General features: G+C 37.4%; 1 protein-coding gene across 10 annotated transcripts in view; it reads right to left on the minus strand.

Moving 5' to 3' along the window:
* Positions 1-17,960, minus strand: part of RALGPS1 (Ral GEF with PH domain and SH3 binding motif 1) — a 79,010-nt gene that overhangs the window by 15,854 nt on the left and 45,196 nt on the right. For all 10 annotated transcript variants that reach the window (XR_003945071.2, XM_050981006.1, XM_030230682.2 and 7 more), the window contains 3 exons: positions 17,628-17,765; positions 15,865-15,958; positions 7,823-7,890 (listed from right to left, as the gene is read on the minus strand). Coding sequence is in view for 9 of the 10 variants with exons in the window: in XM_050981006.1 (XP_050836963.1) it covers positions 7,823-7,890; positions 15,865-15,958; positions 17,628-17,765 (300 nt within the window). In the remaining variant the exon portion in view is untranslated. The remainder of the gene's footprint in view (positions 1-7,822; positions 7,891-15,864; positions 15,959-17,627; positions 17,766-17,960) is intronic.

Genomic DNA, 17,960 nt, shown 5'->3' on the forward strand with positions numbered 1-17,960 from the left:
ATGTAGCATGCCTAAGAGGACTCCACATCTCAGATTATAATATAATACTAGGGAATATTATGAATAATATAAAAAAATAATATTAGCGACTGAAATTTCAGTTCACATAAAAATATTGCCAGGCTTAAGGTGTGACACGTCAAGGGTGACAGAGTTTGTGGAAATAGGTGTAAGAGTCTTATAACTTAAGACAGCAGTCCAGCCTGGCTTCCTTGTTGTTACATATGGCAATCACAATTGCTTGCATCAGTCCTGTCAAAGAAGGAAATGGACCTGGGTTGACAGACCATTGGAACAGGCTGCCTAGAGAGAGCTTGTGGAGCTTCCTTCATTGGAGGTATTCCAGAGCCATCTGACACAATCCTGTGCCATGTGTTGTAGGATGACCCTACTTGAGCAGGGAGCTTGGACTAGATGACCCATTGTGGTCTCTTCCAGCTATGCTGTGATTCTGTGACTTATTCAAATTCCTAGTTAGGTGTCTTCAGTGAAGAGCCTGATGGCAGAAAACAGAATGCTTTGTGGGATCAGATGAAAACAGAAATATCATCTGTGCTGGTATTATTATGGCTGGACTGACCATTTTCAATGTAGTTCTGCATCCTCCTTTCCTCCAAGGCAAGAGAAGGAAATCCATACAGTTAGCCCTGTGCTAAGGTAATAAGAATCTGAACTTAAACATCTTTACGTAGCCTTTGTCTCTGCTCTGGTGTCAAATGTCTATGAAGAAGAATGGTGAAGTTTATAGAGTTCTCTTCAGCTGGCTACACTTAGTTCAGCAAGAAATCTGGGGTGCCGTGAGTATCAGCATGAGTTATGGGGCATAGAGCAGATGACCTAATTTCTGTAAAGGAGTAAGAGACAAAGAGAGCCCATGTCAAGAAGGATGCCAAAGAGGGTAAGCAGAGAGATACTGGTGACAACTCCACAGACCAAGGGATGTTTATGGACATGCCAGACTGCTGAGCAATTAGCTGGGGAAGCCTGATACTGCTGATAACAAAATTCCAATACTTAAATGCATTTGGGATTGAGTTATTTTGCCCCTTTTTTCCAATAAGTGAAGTCATCTGCTACTGCTAACTCTTGTCTTTACTCTTCTGGCTCCACTCCTAGTGCATACTGTTACCATGATTGCTATTCTGTTATTTTGCCTTTCATGGAGACAAAGCACTCTTAGCAGGATTTTCCAGTCAGCTGGCATGAACAAGGGTTAGTTTGGTTTTCATTATTTCTCAGCATCATTTTCAAGATTATGCTGACATGCACAGGAATGATGTATAAAAATATTAAAATGTTATTAAAAATGTGTTTGCATTAGGGAACGTGAGACAACTTCATCAGAGCAAGTCAAATGCTGTTCAGAGATCTGTGGCAAGAACATTTGGAAAAGTTTACACATATCCCAAAGGATCTCACTGTTTTTTCCTTTGCATAATTTTTCCATGAATAATCCTTCAAATGTTATAAATGAATGTTACTTTTGCAATCCCTCAGTAAAACATGTGAACATTTACAGTCTCCAGAGCTTTTTAAAAAAGCAGCAAGATGAGGGAGTTACAGTTCACAATTTTTCTCCACTAAAAAGGGATCAATAAACCAGTACTAGATATGCAAACTAAAAACTGATAATGAGTTGCATATTATATGATGAAGAACTGAGTGATTTTTCAGGGAAGTAAAACAGTCTCAACTATTCACTATTTTTTGGTGAGCAGTTAAGAAGTAAAACTTACTAGGTCTGTTTTTAAAAAATAAAGACAATCCAAGCTACAGACTCTCTAGTTAAATCTTCACTGTAAATTTTTACTGCTGTTTCCATTTTAACCAGTATGTGATAATTAAAACTTTAAAAAAGAAATACCTACTTACAAAACGCACAATAAATAACTTTAGATTAATTTTGTGCACAGAATCAAGAATGACAGAAAAAAATTGCACCTAGAATGATGGCTATTGTAAAAGAGCAGTTTTAATTTTCAGAGTATTACTTTACAATTCAACAAAAGGCTACTAATGCATAAAACATGTAATGTTGTTATGGCTGCTTCTTAGACAAGAGCAAACTAAAAACAATAATCTGAGCTCTTGAGTGCACTTCCCCGTGCTCCTCCAAGCTCCCCAAAAGCTGTCTCACACCCACACCCACACACACACACCCACACACACGTACTTCTGACCGCACAGTAAGCCCACTTGAGTGTATTTCCTCCAAATGCTTCCTGTATAGAAGTGATATTTTCAATTTCAAGTGTCACTTTTATGGAATTACTAATTGTCAGCATTTGTGTTACCAGTGGAATGCACAAACCCCAGATTTACACTTCAGCAAAAACACGGAAGTTTTTGCAGTTGGATCTACAAGCAGTATACGGGCTTGGGTGACATCACGATTGGCAACAAAGACAAAGCTATTGTGAGAGCATGGCTGCAGGGAAACTAAAGTTTGGGTTCAACCAAATACATTAACCAATCAGTCAGAAAAAAAAAAAACCCACCTTTTTACAGAAACTATTTCAGGTGACTGCTGTGAAAAAAGAGTCAAAAACAAAAGACCAAAACCAACTAAACCTTCAAAAAACAAGGCAGAAAAGCCCTTTGTCCTCTGTCTGGTCTATATTTGTAACATTCCTCAGGATAATAGCTTGGTAGTTAAAATAAGCATCAATGAACTAGGACATTAGACTTGTTTGGTAAGGAGGCACAGAAAGTAATAGAAAGTGAGGAAGTTAAAAACTGAGCACAATCATTCTCTCCATGGAAAATTCATATTTGTTTTGACAGAATATTCTTCTGCAATTTTTGTGAAGCTTTGGTATGTTAAGAAAAAACCCACAGTACACTAATTCCAGCTGGATTTAGAGGTTGATAACATGTGAATCCACTGATTTGTCTGGTATTGATTTATTTCAAAAATACTCCAGTGAGTTGTAAAAGTTTCTCAGGAAAGTACCACAGAGGAAGAGAATGTAAACCAAAGGGTAAAGTTTTCTGGGCAGTCTGTAAAGTTATGCGAAGAAAACTTAGTTCTTCCATTTCTACCCTAAGTCCTGTGTAAGAAAAGCAGACATGGTGTACATGAAGCAATGACCAAGAACTTGCACAAGGATTAGACAATCCTCATTTCCACAGAATGACTGGCTGCTAAAGCACTTAACACAAACTATTTATTAGTTGCCAAAGCAACCGGTAAAACAAATGGCAAAACTAAATGTCAAACTCAGTGTTTACATGGAAAATAATGGTGTGGGGTTTTTTATTATAAAATGCTGTAACTGCTGTAGAGATATCACTAATGTAGTATAGTTAGTTCAGAGGGTCACAAATGCGCAAGCATCCCCAGTCTTCCTTCTTTTTCTAGATTTTCAACTCCTATATATCACATACTCTACATCCAATAATTGACCTCTTCTAATTAATTAAAATATTTACTCTAAGCTTGTTATGAACTAGCTCTCAAAGCTGAATGGGCTTGGCAATATGGGCTGAATTTTACCCCAGTAACAAAGAAGAGAATATACCTGTTTTAGATTAATTATTCCACATTCCTGGCATAATGGTAACAGAAAACCTCTGGTCTAATTATTTTCCCCTCAAGAATAACACCAAGACCTACTTGGGGGAAAAAACAAAAAAAAGGGGGGGGGGGGGGGGGGAAGGAGGGGTGAGGGTCCATCCCTGACTACTGCATAACAAATGCCCCAAAATAAGGGCTACCCACAGCAGAGGCCTGGCTGTTGCTACAATTTAATGCTAGGTGTTAATTTTAATGAAGGCGTTCATCAAAAATCACAGAATTGTTAAGACCAGTCTTTGAGTCACTTAGTATTCAATACAATTTTCTGGATATGGTAATTATTTTACCATTATTTTAACTTTTTATATTGTTTTTCAAGACAGAGTAAATATGCTATATTACAGAGAATGAGTGAATCACTTTGTATGTTCTGTTTAGCACTGCACCCTGAACTTTTCCCAATAACATGATGAGAAAGAGTATGCATAACAGAACATTTCTCTACTGAGCTACTTGGTGTACAAATTCTGAGGAACTTCAGTTGCTTAGAAGGCTTACACGTACCATATATTGCATTAAATATTTTCCTTTGTTCTGGGAAAATTTATTGAGTTATTCCTTCCAAAACAACCTAACAGCCATACCATAAATGACAAGCACCTTTCAGCTAACACTGCAGGAACAGAGATGTCTTTTACAGCTAATTCAACTAGAAACTGTGAACAGTTAGCATAGTATAAGCTCTCCAGCTACATTCTCTCTCTCCCTCTCAAACCACAGCAAGGCAGAATGAACAGACTTAAGTTGCTGCCAAGGAAGTTCCCAAAAGCATTCAACTAAACTGCTTAAAGCTCCTTAAATGATACTTGCGAGGGACAAGAATCTCTGCAGCATTATGGAAGATATTAAATCTGCCTGTGAAAGCACTATTCACAATTATGCATTTGATAATTAAATGAGACCCTTTTAGCCACTAATATAAAAAACATAGCTTGTTGTGAGACAGACACTTTAATCAGATGCCTGCCTCCTGTTTGAATTTACTGGAAAACTAGTTGGCAAAAGAAGTGGAAAATGGACACATGGTTTTCTCCAGCACTTTGCAAATAGAAATGCTGCAGGACTTAACTGAAAAAAAGAAACCCACAATGTCTCTGGCTACAGTAAACTGTTAATATTTTTTTTGAAAGAGAAAAAACTGGGTGGAAGATAAATTCACAGTGCTGGCAAGTAAAATCCATTTCCATCATCAACACATGCAATTGTATTTTCGAACACAAAGATGACACTATTCCCTGCACTTAATCCCATTATAGGCTTTGGAATTATTACAAATGACATTGAACTTTTTTTCTGTCTCTGGAAACACATGCTGATCTCTAAGGAGGCAGCATGTCACAGGCAAAACTCAACTAGACATTGTTATTATGAATGTGTTAACCTTTGTACAATTGAGACAACTGAACTGATGACTGGCCTTATGGGCTAAGAACCTTTAACTTTAAATCACTATTATCAAACTCCCATGCCTTAAACTATTAACTGGGACATTAAACTACTGCCCAAAGTATTTTGAGACCATCTATTATCATTGTAGCTTACCACCTAAAAAGGACTTACTTCTGGCATATAATGTCCAAAGTGGAATTAATTTCAAGGCATAATTTGAATCCAAATAAAATTGAGAGCACTACCTGTAAATGTGCTATTTTTAATTCTCCATGTTTAAATATCTCATTACTAATATTAGAGCATTTTTGTTCAGAATTATTCAAAACTAACATATGGCAATGCTCCTATTTATTAATGTGAAATAAACAATAAATTGCTGCCTTCATGCTTAGTTAGATTTCAAATTGAATTCATGCTAACTTACTTAATAAACCTTCCCATTTCAGTAAAATTTATTTTCAGTAAAATGTACTGGATTCCATTTAACAGCATTTTTCCAGCCACACAGGTGCAACTCACTGAAAAATTCCTCTGAGTACTACAAAATGCTGATGGCATTCATTGTCTAACTGGCAGTAAGCGAAAACTCTCTAGCTGAGCAAGAAATGAATACAGCAGTCCACAGAAGGGTCAAGCTTTCGAAGGAAATACTAACAGAAGAACGGAGCAATAGGAATGACTCAGCACTTGGTTTCTAGTCATCCTATTAATTTTCACTCTGAGTAAAGCAACCTTAGAGAGCACTTAAGGGCACTGCAGATTCAGAAGGGAAAATTCACCCTCTCCTAATACTACCAAATACTATAGGATCACATAGTCAATGAAGTAGGTACTAATGAACATTGTCCCAATCATTTTTTGGGGACTCCAGCTGAGCTCACTGCAGTATCATGCTGTATTCCTTACCTAGATCAGACAAGTTCAAAATTCTCATTTCCAACTTCGGAACTGTATTTTTAATTGCCTTTTGTGAGAGTTCTAATAAGATCTCAGCCCTTGATTAAGACTTACAGAGTACCGGTGATAATCACACGCCATGCTGCTAGGACTGAAATTATATTCCATAATCATGCAAATGAAGTGTTAACATCAAAGTTCAAGAGTTGAGCATGCAGATGTGAGTAATACAAAGTAAAAGCCAGAAAATAAAAAGAGTTTACTTGTCTGCTTTATAAATGTAAGAAAGATGTAATCAAATGAGAGGCAATGCCTTCGTTTCAAGTCTCTAGTATGAAAAATCAAATCCTCACAAAAGCAAAAGAAAACGTGGCATGATGTGGTGGGTTGACTTTTATGGCCTGTCAGTACTCCCCAGCCTTCACAGGACAAGGTGAAAAAAATAAGATATAAAACCTTTGTGGGCTGAGATAAAGGCAAATTAACTTTAAAAAGCAACAATTGCGTGCAGAAGCAAAAGAAATCAAAAGAAAAATTTATCATCTACTTCCCATCAGTGAGCAGTAAGAAGCCACAGCCTAACCCAAGCATTGTAACACATGCTTAGGAAGATAAACACCTTAATAATAAATGTCTCGCTCCCCCCTTTCTCTTAGCTTTTATTAATGGGTGTGTCGTACGGTATAGAATATCTCTTTGGGCAGCTTAAATCAGCTGTCCTAGCTATGTACCCTCCCAACCTCTTGCCCATCCCCAGCCTACTGGCCTTTTTGGCAGGCTGTTGGGTTTGGAGAGATAGCCTTGATGCAGTGGGCACTGCTTAGCAGAAGCCTGGTAACTTATCAACACCTCTCCAGACACAGATACAGAGAACAACACTGTGATGGCTCCTGAGGGGAAGTTAACTTCCAAATGCATTTCTGTATGAAGAAATTGTTCATTACTAACTACTTTTGAACTCATCTAATAAAAACCAAAAATATCCTGTGAACTATTCCTTTATGCAGAAATTAATAATACTGAACATTAAGCAGGGAAAGGAAAAACACCTTCCTAAAGAAACTGAAGACCAGGTCAAATGTTTATCTGACTCTGGGAATAGCAATCACAATACTAGGACAAACAAGAAGTTCCCTATAAACAACTGGTCATTTGACAGTAGCCAACATAAAGAGCTGGGAGGCAGAGGAAAAACACATGGGCTTTTTTCTTTGTTTTACATTTAGCATCTTCCTTTTTCTTTCTCTCATTTACATTGCCTTTCATTGGTGAGAAAAAATTTTGAATGCCAATTAAATTAAATAAATGCACGTCAGATGTGGTCTGGACTCCTTGGGGTTTTTACATTCACACATGGTTTTACATAATGAGACAGAAAATTGGCCATTCAGGTTCAAGAGATTAAAACAGAACAGCTTTTGCAATAACGGCTCATATAGCAGGAAGTACATTTCGCATAGCCTGATGTTTGTTTAGTCTGGTCATAGCAATAAACAGCAGATTAGCTTTTGTCAACTTATAGATGGTACTCTAGTTTTCCAGATGTTTCTAGAAGCTATTGTTGCTACAAATATTTTGTCCTCCTGCTGTCCACAATGAAATTGTCTCAAATGTATGTGATCACACAGAAACCTGAAGAAAGAATTTCCTGTGTTATTCACTGCATTGTTTTTTTTTTTTTTTGTACTGCAAGAGGGCTCTTTTTTCTTCACTTATTAAATAATGATGGAAACGCAAGCATTTGTAAAAAAAAAAATCCCATAATCTGACACCTGTTCCAACACTAGCAAACACTCTGTGACATCCCTTGAACCGGAACTGCTTTTATACAAGTCAGCAATGTTTCTTGTTGACTCATGCTACTGATGTACCTCTGGGTTTTCCCATATACTTCAGTAGAAGATTTCTGTAATTTAAATTATTTCCTTACTCAAATTTTCAAATGATGTTTTATACCTGCAAGATCTTCTTTGGAGGAAACCAGTCGAGGAGAGCTGTTACCTGGCTCAATTCTTAAAGATAATCTGGAAAAACAAGTTTTTAGAGACATTAACAAAAAAAAAAAATTCTCAATAAAAGTTGAAAGAAATTGAAGAAGTAATTATTTTGGCAGTGCTAACTAGGAATTTTACTTTCTTGGAAGTGTAGTTATTTATTCTGTGATGTAACAAAACATTTTTTTTTTAAAGTAAATCACTGTCTGTAAGAACCCAGAAAGAAAGTCTGAGGAAAGTCTATGAAAGCAGAAAGAGAAATCATTGTTTAATCCTCCCTCTCAGTTCAAAAACGTAAGTTCATCCAGTCTTTCGCCATAGGGGAAAAAAAACTCAAACAGTTAGCAATTATATACAAACCTAACATTTTTATTCCCTCTCAACATGAAAGCAAATTTACTGTTACCATGTCGAAATGTGCACACAGAAATATCTATTTTGTTACTGTGACTTACAGAAAAGAAGCTTAATAGAGCAAAATGACCAACACCTAATAGTAAAAGAAAGTGATTAGAAGAAAGTATTACATGCCATGCTGCCTCACTCCATGTGTTTTATTATGTGCTCACTCACTCTTGTGCTCTCAGCACACCAACAAATCTCAATTTCCCAATGCACACCACTTCTGCCATTTGTCAAGCTTAGGCAGTCTTAACTAGACATTCATGGGTCCTTTGCTCTGTACAAAAGGGTACTTTTGTCTGACAAAAGGTATGAAGGACTACAATGTTAAGTAAATTTTAATGGAATAGGCATAAATCCAAAGGAAATAACTGCTGTCATTGCCCAGCAGTGAACACACACAAAAACTGGAAAGCTACAGCACCCTGCTGTGCACCCTAAGGAAAGGCTTTCTAACATTAGATAAAAACATGCAAATGGCTGGAGGGGGAAACCTATGACAGCATTTCAAAATACCACGTATGGCTCAGCCATCACTTTCCTTATTACTCCTTACTGGGCATACCTTTCAGTTCCTTCTCTACAATATTCCAAAATTGTCAACTACATTTTGGTGTGAAGTCAGTTAACAAAGCTACAGTCCTTTTCATGTTTTCGAATTTCTGTTCTTCTGACAGTACCCAAATAATGTATTTCAAGTAGGTAATGAATCATTCCTTTCTGGACTACTTTTCTTTCTGTCCACTTGATTTCTGTGACCAGGAAGAAGTGACATAACTCCCCTAGAGAGTTACAATAATACCAGTCAGTGCACAATTCAAATGTTGATCACATGGGAATTTCTTTTCAGTATGGAAAAAAGACAAAAGAACTTAATGAAGTCCTTAATGAAGATTTAAGACAAGTGCATTCTTACACCTTCTTTAGTGACAAAAGCAAGTGAGATCAATTTCCATGCAACTACTTGCACTATACTATTTCTCTCTCTTTCTGTCTAAAATTATTCTTGTGAGGAAAAAAAGAGGAACATAACAGCAGGAAGAAAAACCTAACACCTTTATGCTTTTAACAAGGTTTTTTGGAAGAGCTATGCTATGATTACACCATTTATTAAGCGCGTGTGCTGTGTGCTGCACTTAGAAATTCACTAACACAGCAAGAAATGAGTCTTCAGTGCTATCAAATAAGATTACATCACTCTCCACTGGTCATCTCCCCAGAATATGGGAAGTTAGATAATGCTGGTTATCTGTTTGGTTATGTTAAACTGCACTCTGAATCTTAGCCCTTTCTCAGTCTCTGACAATTTGGACGTCAACTTCCATGATGCCAGAATTCTGCAATGTTTCTAGGAAAACTAGAATGCAACTTATCTGTTTTCAACCTACGAAAATACAGAAGGTATTAAAAGAAGAACAAAAAAAATACAAGCCTAAATGTATTTTGATAAATATAAAACACTCATTCTGACATGTTATATTTAAAATAAACTGTTGAGAAAAGGGAATATATTCTGACAATGAGATGTCATTTCTGAGCCACCTTCTCCTCTATTCCCCCTCTCCTCCAGAAGGCTGGAAGCAATCAAAAACATTCTTTATTTCCAAGAAGAGATACTGACAGTCTGTACAGTTTCAATCAGTCCTGGCTTGTTTGCCACCACCCAAATTCAATTTTGCAATTCCTCTGACACTCCATTTTCCATGGAGAAGCACAAGTTCCACACATGCACACACATGCTCAGTGTTTCCCAAAGAGGACTCCTGAAGCCAGAATCTGTGGCCTCTGAGAGGCTTAGTGTGATACTTTCAATAGATCCGTGCATACTTTGAGACTTGATGTGCTTACTACCAACATGCATCACCCATATGCTCACACACCTAACGACACTCTGACAGCTGAATGTTCAATGTCAATCACTAGTATTACTTTAAATAAAAAACCACCTTGGTTCCAGCATGCCTAATAAACCACTCAAAAGGCATAAAGACACTCTGTTTTGTGTTTGCCCCTGTGTAACATCAGAAATTCATCTTGCAAGTTACTATTCTGTGATATTCATCCAATATCACAGTAGTATTAGGATTTAATTTTTGTTTCAGGAATCCTTTTCAAAAAACAAATCTTTGTTTTGCCATGGTAAGGAAGCCTAGTTTTAGTGCAAGGTCTAAATGTTGACATATGAAATTTCAACATTCCAAAATTATACTGCAAGAGTTCAGCTAAGAGACACATCAGGATAAATCCTAGATATAAGCCTCAGAAACTGCCCGCAAAAAACTGAAACCTCAAAACTGAGGAGTTGGTATTAGTAATCTAAGCTCAAACAAAAACTGAAAGTAAAATCTCTAAGAAAAAAATCAGCATAGAGATTCACTGAATTAACAAATACCAATCTACCACAGGAAATTAAGACAAAGCTTCTACAGGAACAGGCACAGAAGAGTATGTGAAGGCTTTGTTCTTGCATTGTAGAAAGATGACTGAACAATTTCTGTTTTTTCTAAGCTTGATATTCAAAATATTTTCTGGAACATGTTAGGGCAGGTATGCTCTGGAAAGTAAGATGGACGGACCTCTACTTCAATCTAGTTTTAAATAAAACTCTGCTACTGGGCCATACAGCTCATTTTAGAGTAACCTTCCTAGCAAGCAGGAAAAAGGGGAACCCAACATAATGCAGAAAATAAAATAGGGAATGAGTCTTGAACATAGTTCTTTCCAATGGAAGTATGCTCTCCAGTACAGGATGGAACTATTGCTAGGACAGTACAACCACTGTTACTCTATTTTTCTTGTATCAAGCAAGCAAATGAAGACAAAGAATAGTCTTTCACAGAAGTTTAGCTGCTCCATGAGAAGGCTGAACAAATCTTATTAATCTTTGCTGAAACAAGGATGATATTAGTTGAATTAAAGCAGTCCAGTCCTCAAACCTGTCCCTTAGGGCATTTCTTACCTTTATAAGCGTACCAAACAAGACAGGTCTGGCATATCTGGAACATTCTGGGCTTCCTGTCTAGCATTTAAACAGTAGGCCCAGTAGGTTGAGCAGCAGTAGGTTTCTGGGAGCTTCTGCTGGAAGGATAGGATACCTGTCCCCAGGTATCCCCCAATAATCTCCTGCTGCTGGAGAGGCTGCAGCCCATAGCTTGGACAGGTGCACTCTTCACTGGGAAACACCTGGTTGGATGATTGGGCCCAGAGAGTCGTGGGGAATGGTGTCACATCCAGTTGGGGCCAGACCCTAATGGGGCTCCTCATGGCTCAGTCTTGGGCACGGTCCTATTTAATATCATTGTTGATGATCTGCACAAGAAGAGCAAGCGCACCCTCGGTAAGCTCAGTAAGCTGGGTGGGAGTGTTGATGTGCTGTGAGTGTTGTGTGGAGAGTAGGAATGCTCTGCAGAAGGATCTGGACATGCTAGATTCATGGGCTAAGATCAAAGATGTGAGGCTCAACAAGACAAAGTCCTGGTTCCTGCAATTCAGTAACAACAACCCCATGCTTTGCTACAGGATGGGAAAGAGTGACTGAAGAGTGGTCCAGGAGAAAGGAACCTAGGGGTGCTGGTCAACAACAGCTGAGCATAAGCTTGCATATGCCCAGGTGGGTAAGAAGACCAATGGCATCCTGGCCTGTATCAAAAGTACTGTGGCCAGCAGGACTAGGGAAGTGACTGTCCCTCTGTACTGGTGAGGCCAAAACTTGAATCCTGGATTCAGCTCCAGGAACCTTACTGCAGGAAAGACATTGAGGTACTGGCAGAGAAGGACAGCAAAGCTGGGAAAGAACCCAAAGGATAAGGCATATGAGGAGCAGCTGATGGAGCTGATGGAGCTTAGCCTGGTGAAAAAGAGGCACGGGGGGGACCTTCTATGCAATTCCCTGACTGGAGGGTATAGCCAGCTGGAGGGTTGGCTGCTTCTCTCAGGCAACCAGCAACAGGCCAAGAGGGAATAGCCTCAAACTGTGCCAGGGGAGGTTCAGGTTGGACATCAGGAAGATTTTTGTCACAGAAGGGGTTGTCAGGCATTGGGAAAGGCCTGACCGGGGAAGTAGTGAAATCATCATCCCTAGAACTGTTCAAGAAACAACTGGATGTGGCACTCAGTTTCCGTAGTCTAGTTGACAAGGTGGTGATCGGTCAAAGGTTGAACTTGATGATCTTGGAGGTCTTTTCCAAATGTAGTGATTCCATGCTTCTATGATTCTATTTTGTGTCCTGTGGAAGAGGCAGTCTAGCCACAATTACAGCTACTGAGCCATACGGCCACTGGATCACTATGAATCTCAGACTAACAATGAAGATTTTCTTCCACCCCGCCTTTCACCACAATTCTTGGTGGAAAAGATCCAGGGAATATAGCTGCCTGGGAGGCTTACTGAAGATGAACTGCAACCAAGGTTCACTGCTGCAAGTACTAATTTGAGTACTAATACTTACTATAAGTACTAAGCACCGGCCATTTAATACCTGCTCCCATAGGACTGGAACTAACATGGTACAGCCAGAACTTCTATAACACCAGCACTGCTAGGAGTCAGTATAGCCTTTTAATTGCCAATCAATTTCTCTTGAATGTTTTCCCATAGCATCTTGCCTTATCTGAACCTAAATTTGAACTGATTTTTCTGTAAGTCATCTTATTACTCTATTGCCTAATATGCTCTGAAGAACCAAATTATAGGCCTATTGTCCTGTCCTGACAGGTAATACTGTAACATAAATAACAGTTTTCAAACTGGTTTCACTCAAGAAACAACTGTGAGAATACAAGGCCTGACCTAACAACGCCAAAAGGTCAGCAAAAAAAAATTTCATAGGAATGGCTGCAAGGTATGTCTGGTTAGAAGAGGATGTGGCATTGTGCCACAACGCTACATACTGCTAAAACTGAGCAGCTTCTGCAGAAAACAGTATATGGGCAGACCAAGAAAGATCTGTTATTTTTAGGATATGACATCATTGTCAGGGGTTTTCTAGAGCATTCCTACTTGCTGACAAGCACAAATCTAAAGGAAGCACTTGGACTGGCACAAAAAAAATGTAGAGAAAAGCTATGTTTATATAAAGTGGCTGCCATACTTTCCTTCCCAGTGTAATTGAGGTTCTCATTTGGCAAAACACATGTAGGGATTCTGCCAATACGTTTTAGGACATCTATCTAAGCGTCTCTCTCCCTGACAGCCTGGTACTGAGATAGTTGTGTTCTTCATGCCAAAGGTGACACACACTTCTCTGCAGAGAGCACTAATGCTGTCCCTGGCTCAAAAAGAGCAGTCACTGCAAAGAAAAGGATAGAAGAGATTCTTACCCACGCTAAAAACTTAGTACTCTCTGTGTTTTTAAAGCACACAGTTTCTTCTGGCATGGGACCAGAAAATGCTATGAAACTAAAGGGAAACTGAGAGGAAAATGTGAAATCAAATACTCAAAACAAAATCCAAAAACTTCTTACCTAGTGTAAAAATTGGAGAGGAATGAGAGTTTTCTTTTAAGGGTAGATGTGATGTGTTTTGATGAATTAGTTAATTCTATCAATTAGTTATATTTAATTAGTTATATTAATTAATTAATTAGTTTTATTCTGATGAAACAAACATGGTAGAAAACGATAATAGTTCTCCAATGTATATGAACTGTACCAACTTTCCTGTGGTAAGAATCAAATCTTTCCCTCTTTTTAATACCTTTTGTGACTTTACTCCAGTTTTTCCTTGCCACAGTGAAGCCTGGAAAGAAAACCACTAAACTTGATTGAATTAATCTCACAAATAACTAAATTTAAAAAATAAAGGATTAAATGATCTTTAAGATATATCAAATACCTTCAAGCACTATTAGCAAGGTTGCTACTAAAGTTACATTAATATTCCAATTTAAAATGGAATTACTTCTAGTTTTTACAAATATTATATTATAGTGTCATATGTTTATGGAAAACACTTGTTTAATTAATTTTTTCTGAAATAGTACAGTTCATGAAAGATGTTGTATACATGATGTTAACACTGCTGCATCATCAGGAAACTCCATCTAAAAATCAAATTGAACAATATGAACAGTTTCTTTAATCCAATCCAGGGGTTGTAAAGCCTCTACTAACTACAGTTCTTCACCTTTAGCAATGACTGCTTAGTTTAGTTTTTCCCTGTCTTTACAACTTTAATGAAGCACAGAAGCGTGTGCAAAATGAGTAAATAAAGATTAAATATGAGTAAATAAAGAGTAAAATGAATAAATAAAGATTGTTACATTTTAACACTGAGATTTAAATCTCAGACTACCCTTAACAAAAGTCTTGGACCTCTTGACCTTTACATGTGTGCACTTCTCATGGTCAGTGCGCATCTCTTGCACAATGTGTCTGTGAGTGAAACATATACAATGCCACAAGACTGAGTAAAGGAGGAATTTACACATTCCTTTGCACCATCACTTACTTAAACCCTCAAGCATGCAAGCATGGATGGCCAGAACTGCATACAATGCTCCAGGTAAGCTCTCACCAGCTCCTTGTGAAGCAGTATAAACAACTCTATTTTTTCATAGAAACACTAAATTTGATAGGCAGTAGGGATGAATTAGTCCTTTCACAGCTGTATCTCACAGCTATCTACTGATCAACACCATAAACTAGTTTTAGAATAATTATGTAACATTCTGGGGTTTGTGGCACCATCATTTTAGTCATCAGATTCTTTCTTTGTGATATCCAAACCACGTTCTATTTCAATGAACCCTTCCATCACTGTTTTATTAGCATACAGTCTAAGTACACATAAATTCTGAGACAAGATTCTTAACTGAAGTAGTTAACAGAACTGGTAACAAGACTGGTTTAAAAAAAGTTCATTACCATCCTGCTCTCTAAAACATATGCTAAAATATTTTATACTAGCATTGTATGACTGAACATATGTTTGCTTTGAACACTTCAAATTCTGCTCACCTAAACAGTAACTCAATTTGTCAATAGCTGATTGATAGCATTGCATCTAGCTTGGTTGAGCTATTTAAAACCTTGGTCCTTAGCCCATGACTTAATTTTCTAGTTCTCTCAGAATTACTGGCCTGGGATTATCATTTGTTTTAACTAGAGCACATTCACATATTGACCAATGCGCTCTCTGGCATCTGCTTCAAACCTCTGTGTGGGTTAACTCTTCTCCAGGTCTTTTGTAAACATTGTTTTAACAGGCTTAAACCCTCAAATCATAAGTATTAACTTATTAAAAACAATAACCTGACATTGGTAGATGTTCTCAATGTATTATTCATAATACTATAGAGTCAATGCTGGATATCTTGGAGATGACTTTAGTGTTACTGAACAAAATTCCCAGAACACAATCATCATGTAATAGAATAAAGACTAGATATTCATCTACTCTAAACTGTTACTTTTCACTAGTATATTTCACTTTGTAAATTTGCTTATAGTCATAAAGAAAGACAGTCATTCTGGATTTTACTTAGCAGAAAGACCCTAAAACATCTTCAGCCAAGGGCTTTTTGCTCAGCTCGTAATAAAACTAATGACTAAGTAATCTTTCTGTTACATTTCCCAATGTGTGAAGAAAAGAACAGTACTTACTTGTAATTGTCATCTTCTACAAACTTCTGAAGTTCTTCAATGTAACGGACAGACTTCAAATACTTTTGCACATGGGGAAGTGTTGTGAGATGATCTGTGGGGTGTTCAAGCAAACAACCAAAAATGATTAACATTCATGTCATCCAAAATTATTATTCTTTCAGGGTTTTTTTTTTTTTTTTTTTGTTCATATGAACAGAAACAGAATTTTAACCTCCCTAAAAAGTAAACTGGGCAGAAATACTACTTTGACTCTAAAAAGGTGTTAAGACTTAACTGAGCAAAAGTGATGCTCTCAGTTGTTAAAGAAAATACAGATGCATTTCATCATCATGAAAGCTGGTGGATTTTAATAGATGTTGTCTCACTGATGGAAAAAAATTATTTGCTGCAAAACTACTTGAATTTTTTGTTCATTGTTCTTCAAAATCAAAGCCTCTAGCCACAGGTATTAGTGGTTCTCACATGTCCAAGAACTGAAGAGACTTAAAAGCTATTTAATAACTAACTAATAATTACAATGCTGAATATCAAGAATGAAAGACACTAAGTTCAGAATGACAGAAAAACCTCTTGACACGCGGTGCATGTACAGGAACATGCTTTGTAGTACATAACCTAAGTTTCGTGCTCTTGCAAAGGTAACTGTTTTAAAGGCATCCATTATCCCAGAATATTGTTTCAAGGCCATATTTTAATTTTCATCTTGATTTTAACAAAGGACTCAAAGTTAATGCAGAGCACTGCAGCAAGCTACCAAAACTGCAAAAAGGAAAGGGTCAATGAAATAAGGAGGTTTCTTTGTCATCCAAAGTATTCAGAGACAATATGAAACTCACAATAGGAAAATGACACCCGAATAATCTAGCTGTTCAGAATCATACGTAATTATGCCTACTTCCTACCTTTAAATATTTTGAAATACTGAAGTTGACAAAAAAGGGCTGGATACTTAAGCATACATAGTTAACATCTCACCTTGCTTTTTTACAATCTAACAATCCTTTTTCTTTAAGCTCTCCAAAACTGCAGCTTTTAAATTTTCTGAATTTTATTGTTTAGCTGCACGCAAGGCTTTTCAGCTTGTTACAATTTTAACCAATGAAAAGTCATGCCAAGTCACCAAGAGTACACTGAGTATTCACTAAGATACCAAAGCCAGACCATTTATTGATATACAGCTTCACTAGCAGAACTACAGAAATTATTTTTAGAGTAAAATTCCATTAAGAAAAAAGAAACAACCCCTCATTTTCCTGACTTCATCCAGAAGCAACATAGGTGCAAAAACTTTGCACGTTGAACAACTGCAGTGTAGACTGAAATATTTGTATTTCATTTTGTAAATATATCACCAGGATGCTAACAACAAAATGACAACCACATGAACACGTTCCACACTCTAGACATCATATCTACTGCAAAGTAAAGGGAAGATATTAAGATAATTCTCTCTGATTGCCTCTGGTGGAAACAGTATATAAGCCAAAGTCAGTAGCTGCACTTGAAAGTATGTCACTCGCACCCCACATGTAACAGTAAGCTCTACATAACCTCAGTTATGGCTCTTACAATTTTGAATACATGCTTATCTGCCCAATTTACTGGTAAGACTGAAGGTACACAGAAGTGGAAGCTACATCACTTACTAGTGTTCAACTCTACCAACATTAGCCACTTGTGTTCCCTCAAGATCTGCTTCCACAATTTCGCACTAAAGAAATTTTAGTTAAGACTTGATAGGCATAACAAAATTTACCAACCATAGTTGCAGGATACTTGCAGGTCAGCTATTATTCGGAGAATATTGTTCATTTGATTGGATCTTTGTTCATTCTCCATTATGCTGTCTGAAGCAGGATATGCAGAATCTATGTAGATTAAATCCAAGAGATAAATTCCTGAAAAAAAACAAATCAATCAACCAATTGATCTAGTGTTTCAAACAGAAACAGTTCAACAATTTTGAATGACTATAGCAGCCAGAAGCTGTTTACCCTGTGCTCTGGGCCCATTAAACAAAGGAGAGCTTGGGATTTGCATTTTGAAAATTTCCATAATTACTGCTTGAGTTCCATGACACCCCTTAAAAAGAC

The sequence above is a fragment of the Serinus canaria genome, chromosome 17 (assembly GCF_022539315.1).
Source record: "Serinus canaria isolate serCan28SL12 chromosome 17, serCan2020, whole genome shotgun sequence".
In the NCBI taxonomy this organism is placed as follows: domain Eukaryota; kingdom Metazoa; phylum Chordata; class Aves; order Passeriformes; family Fringillidae; genus Serinus; species Serinus canaria.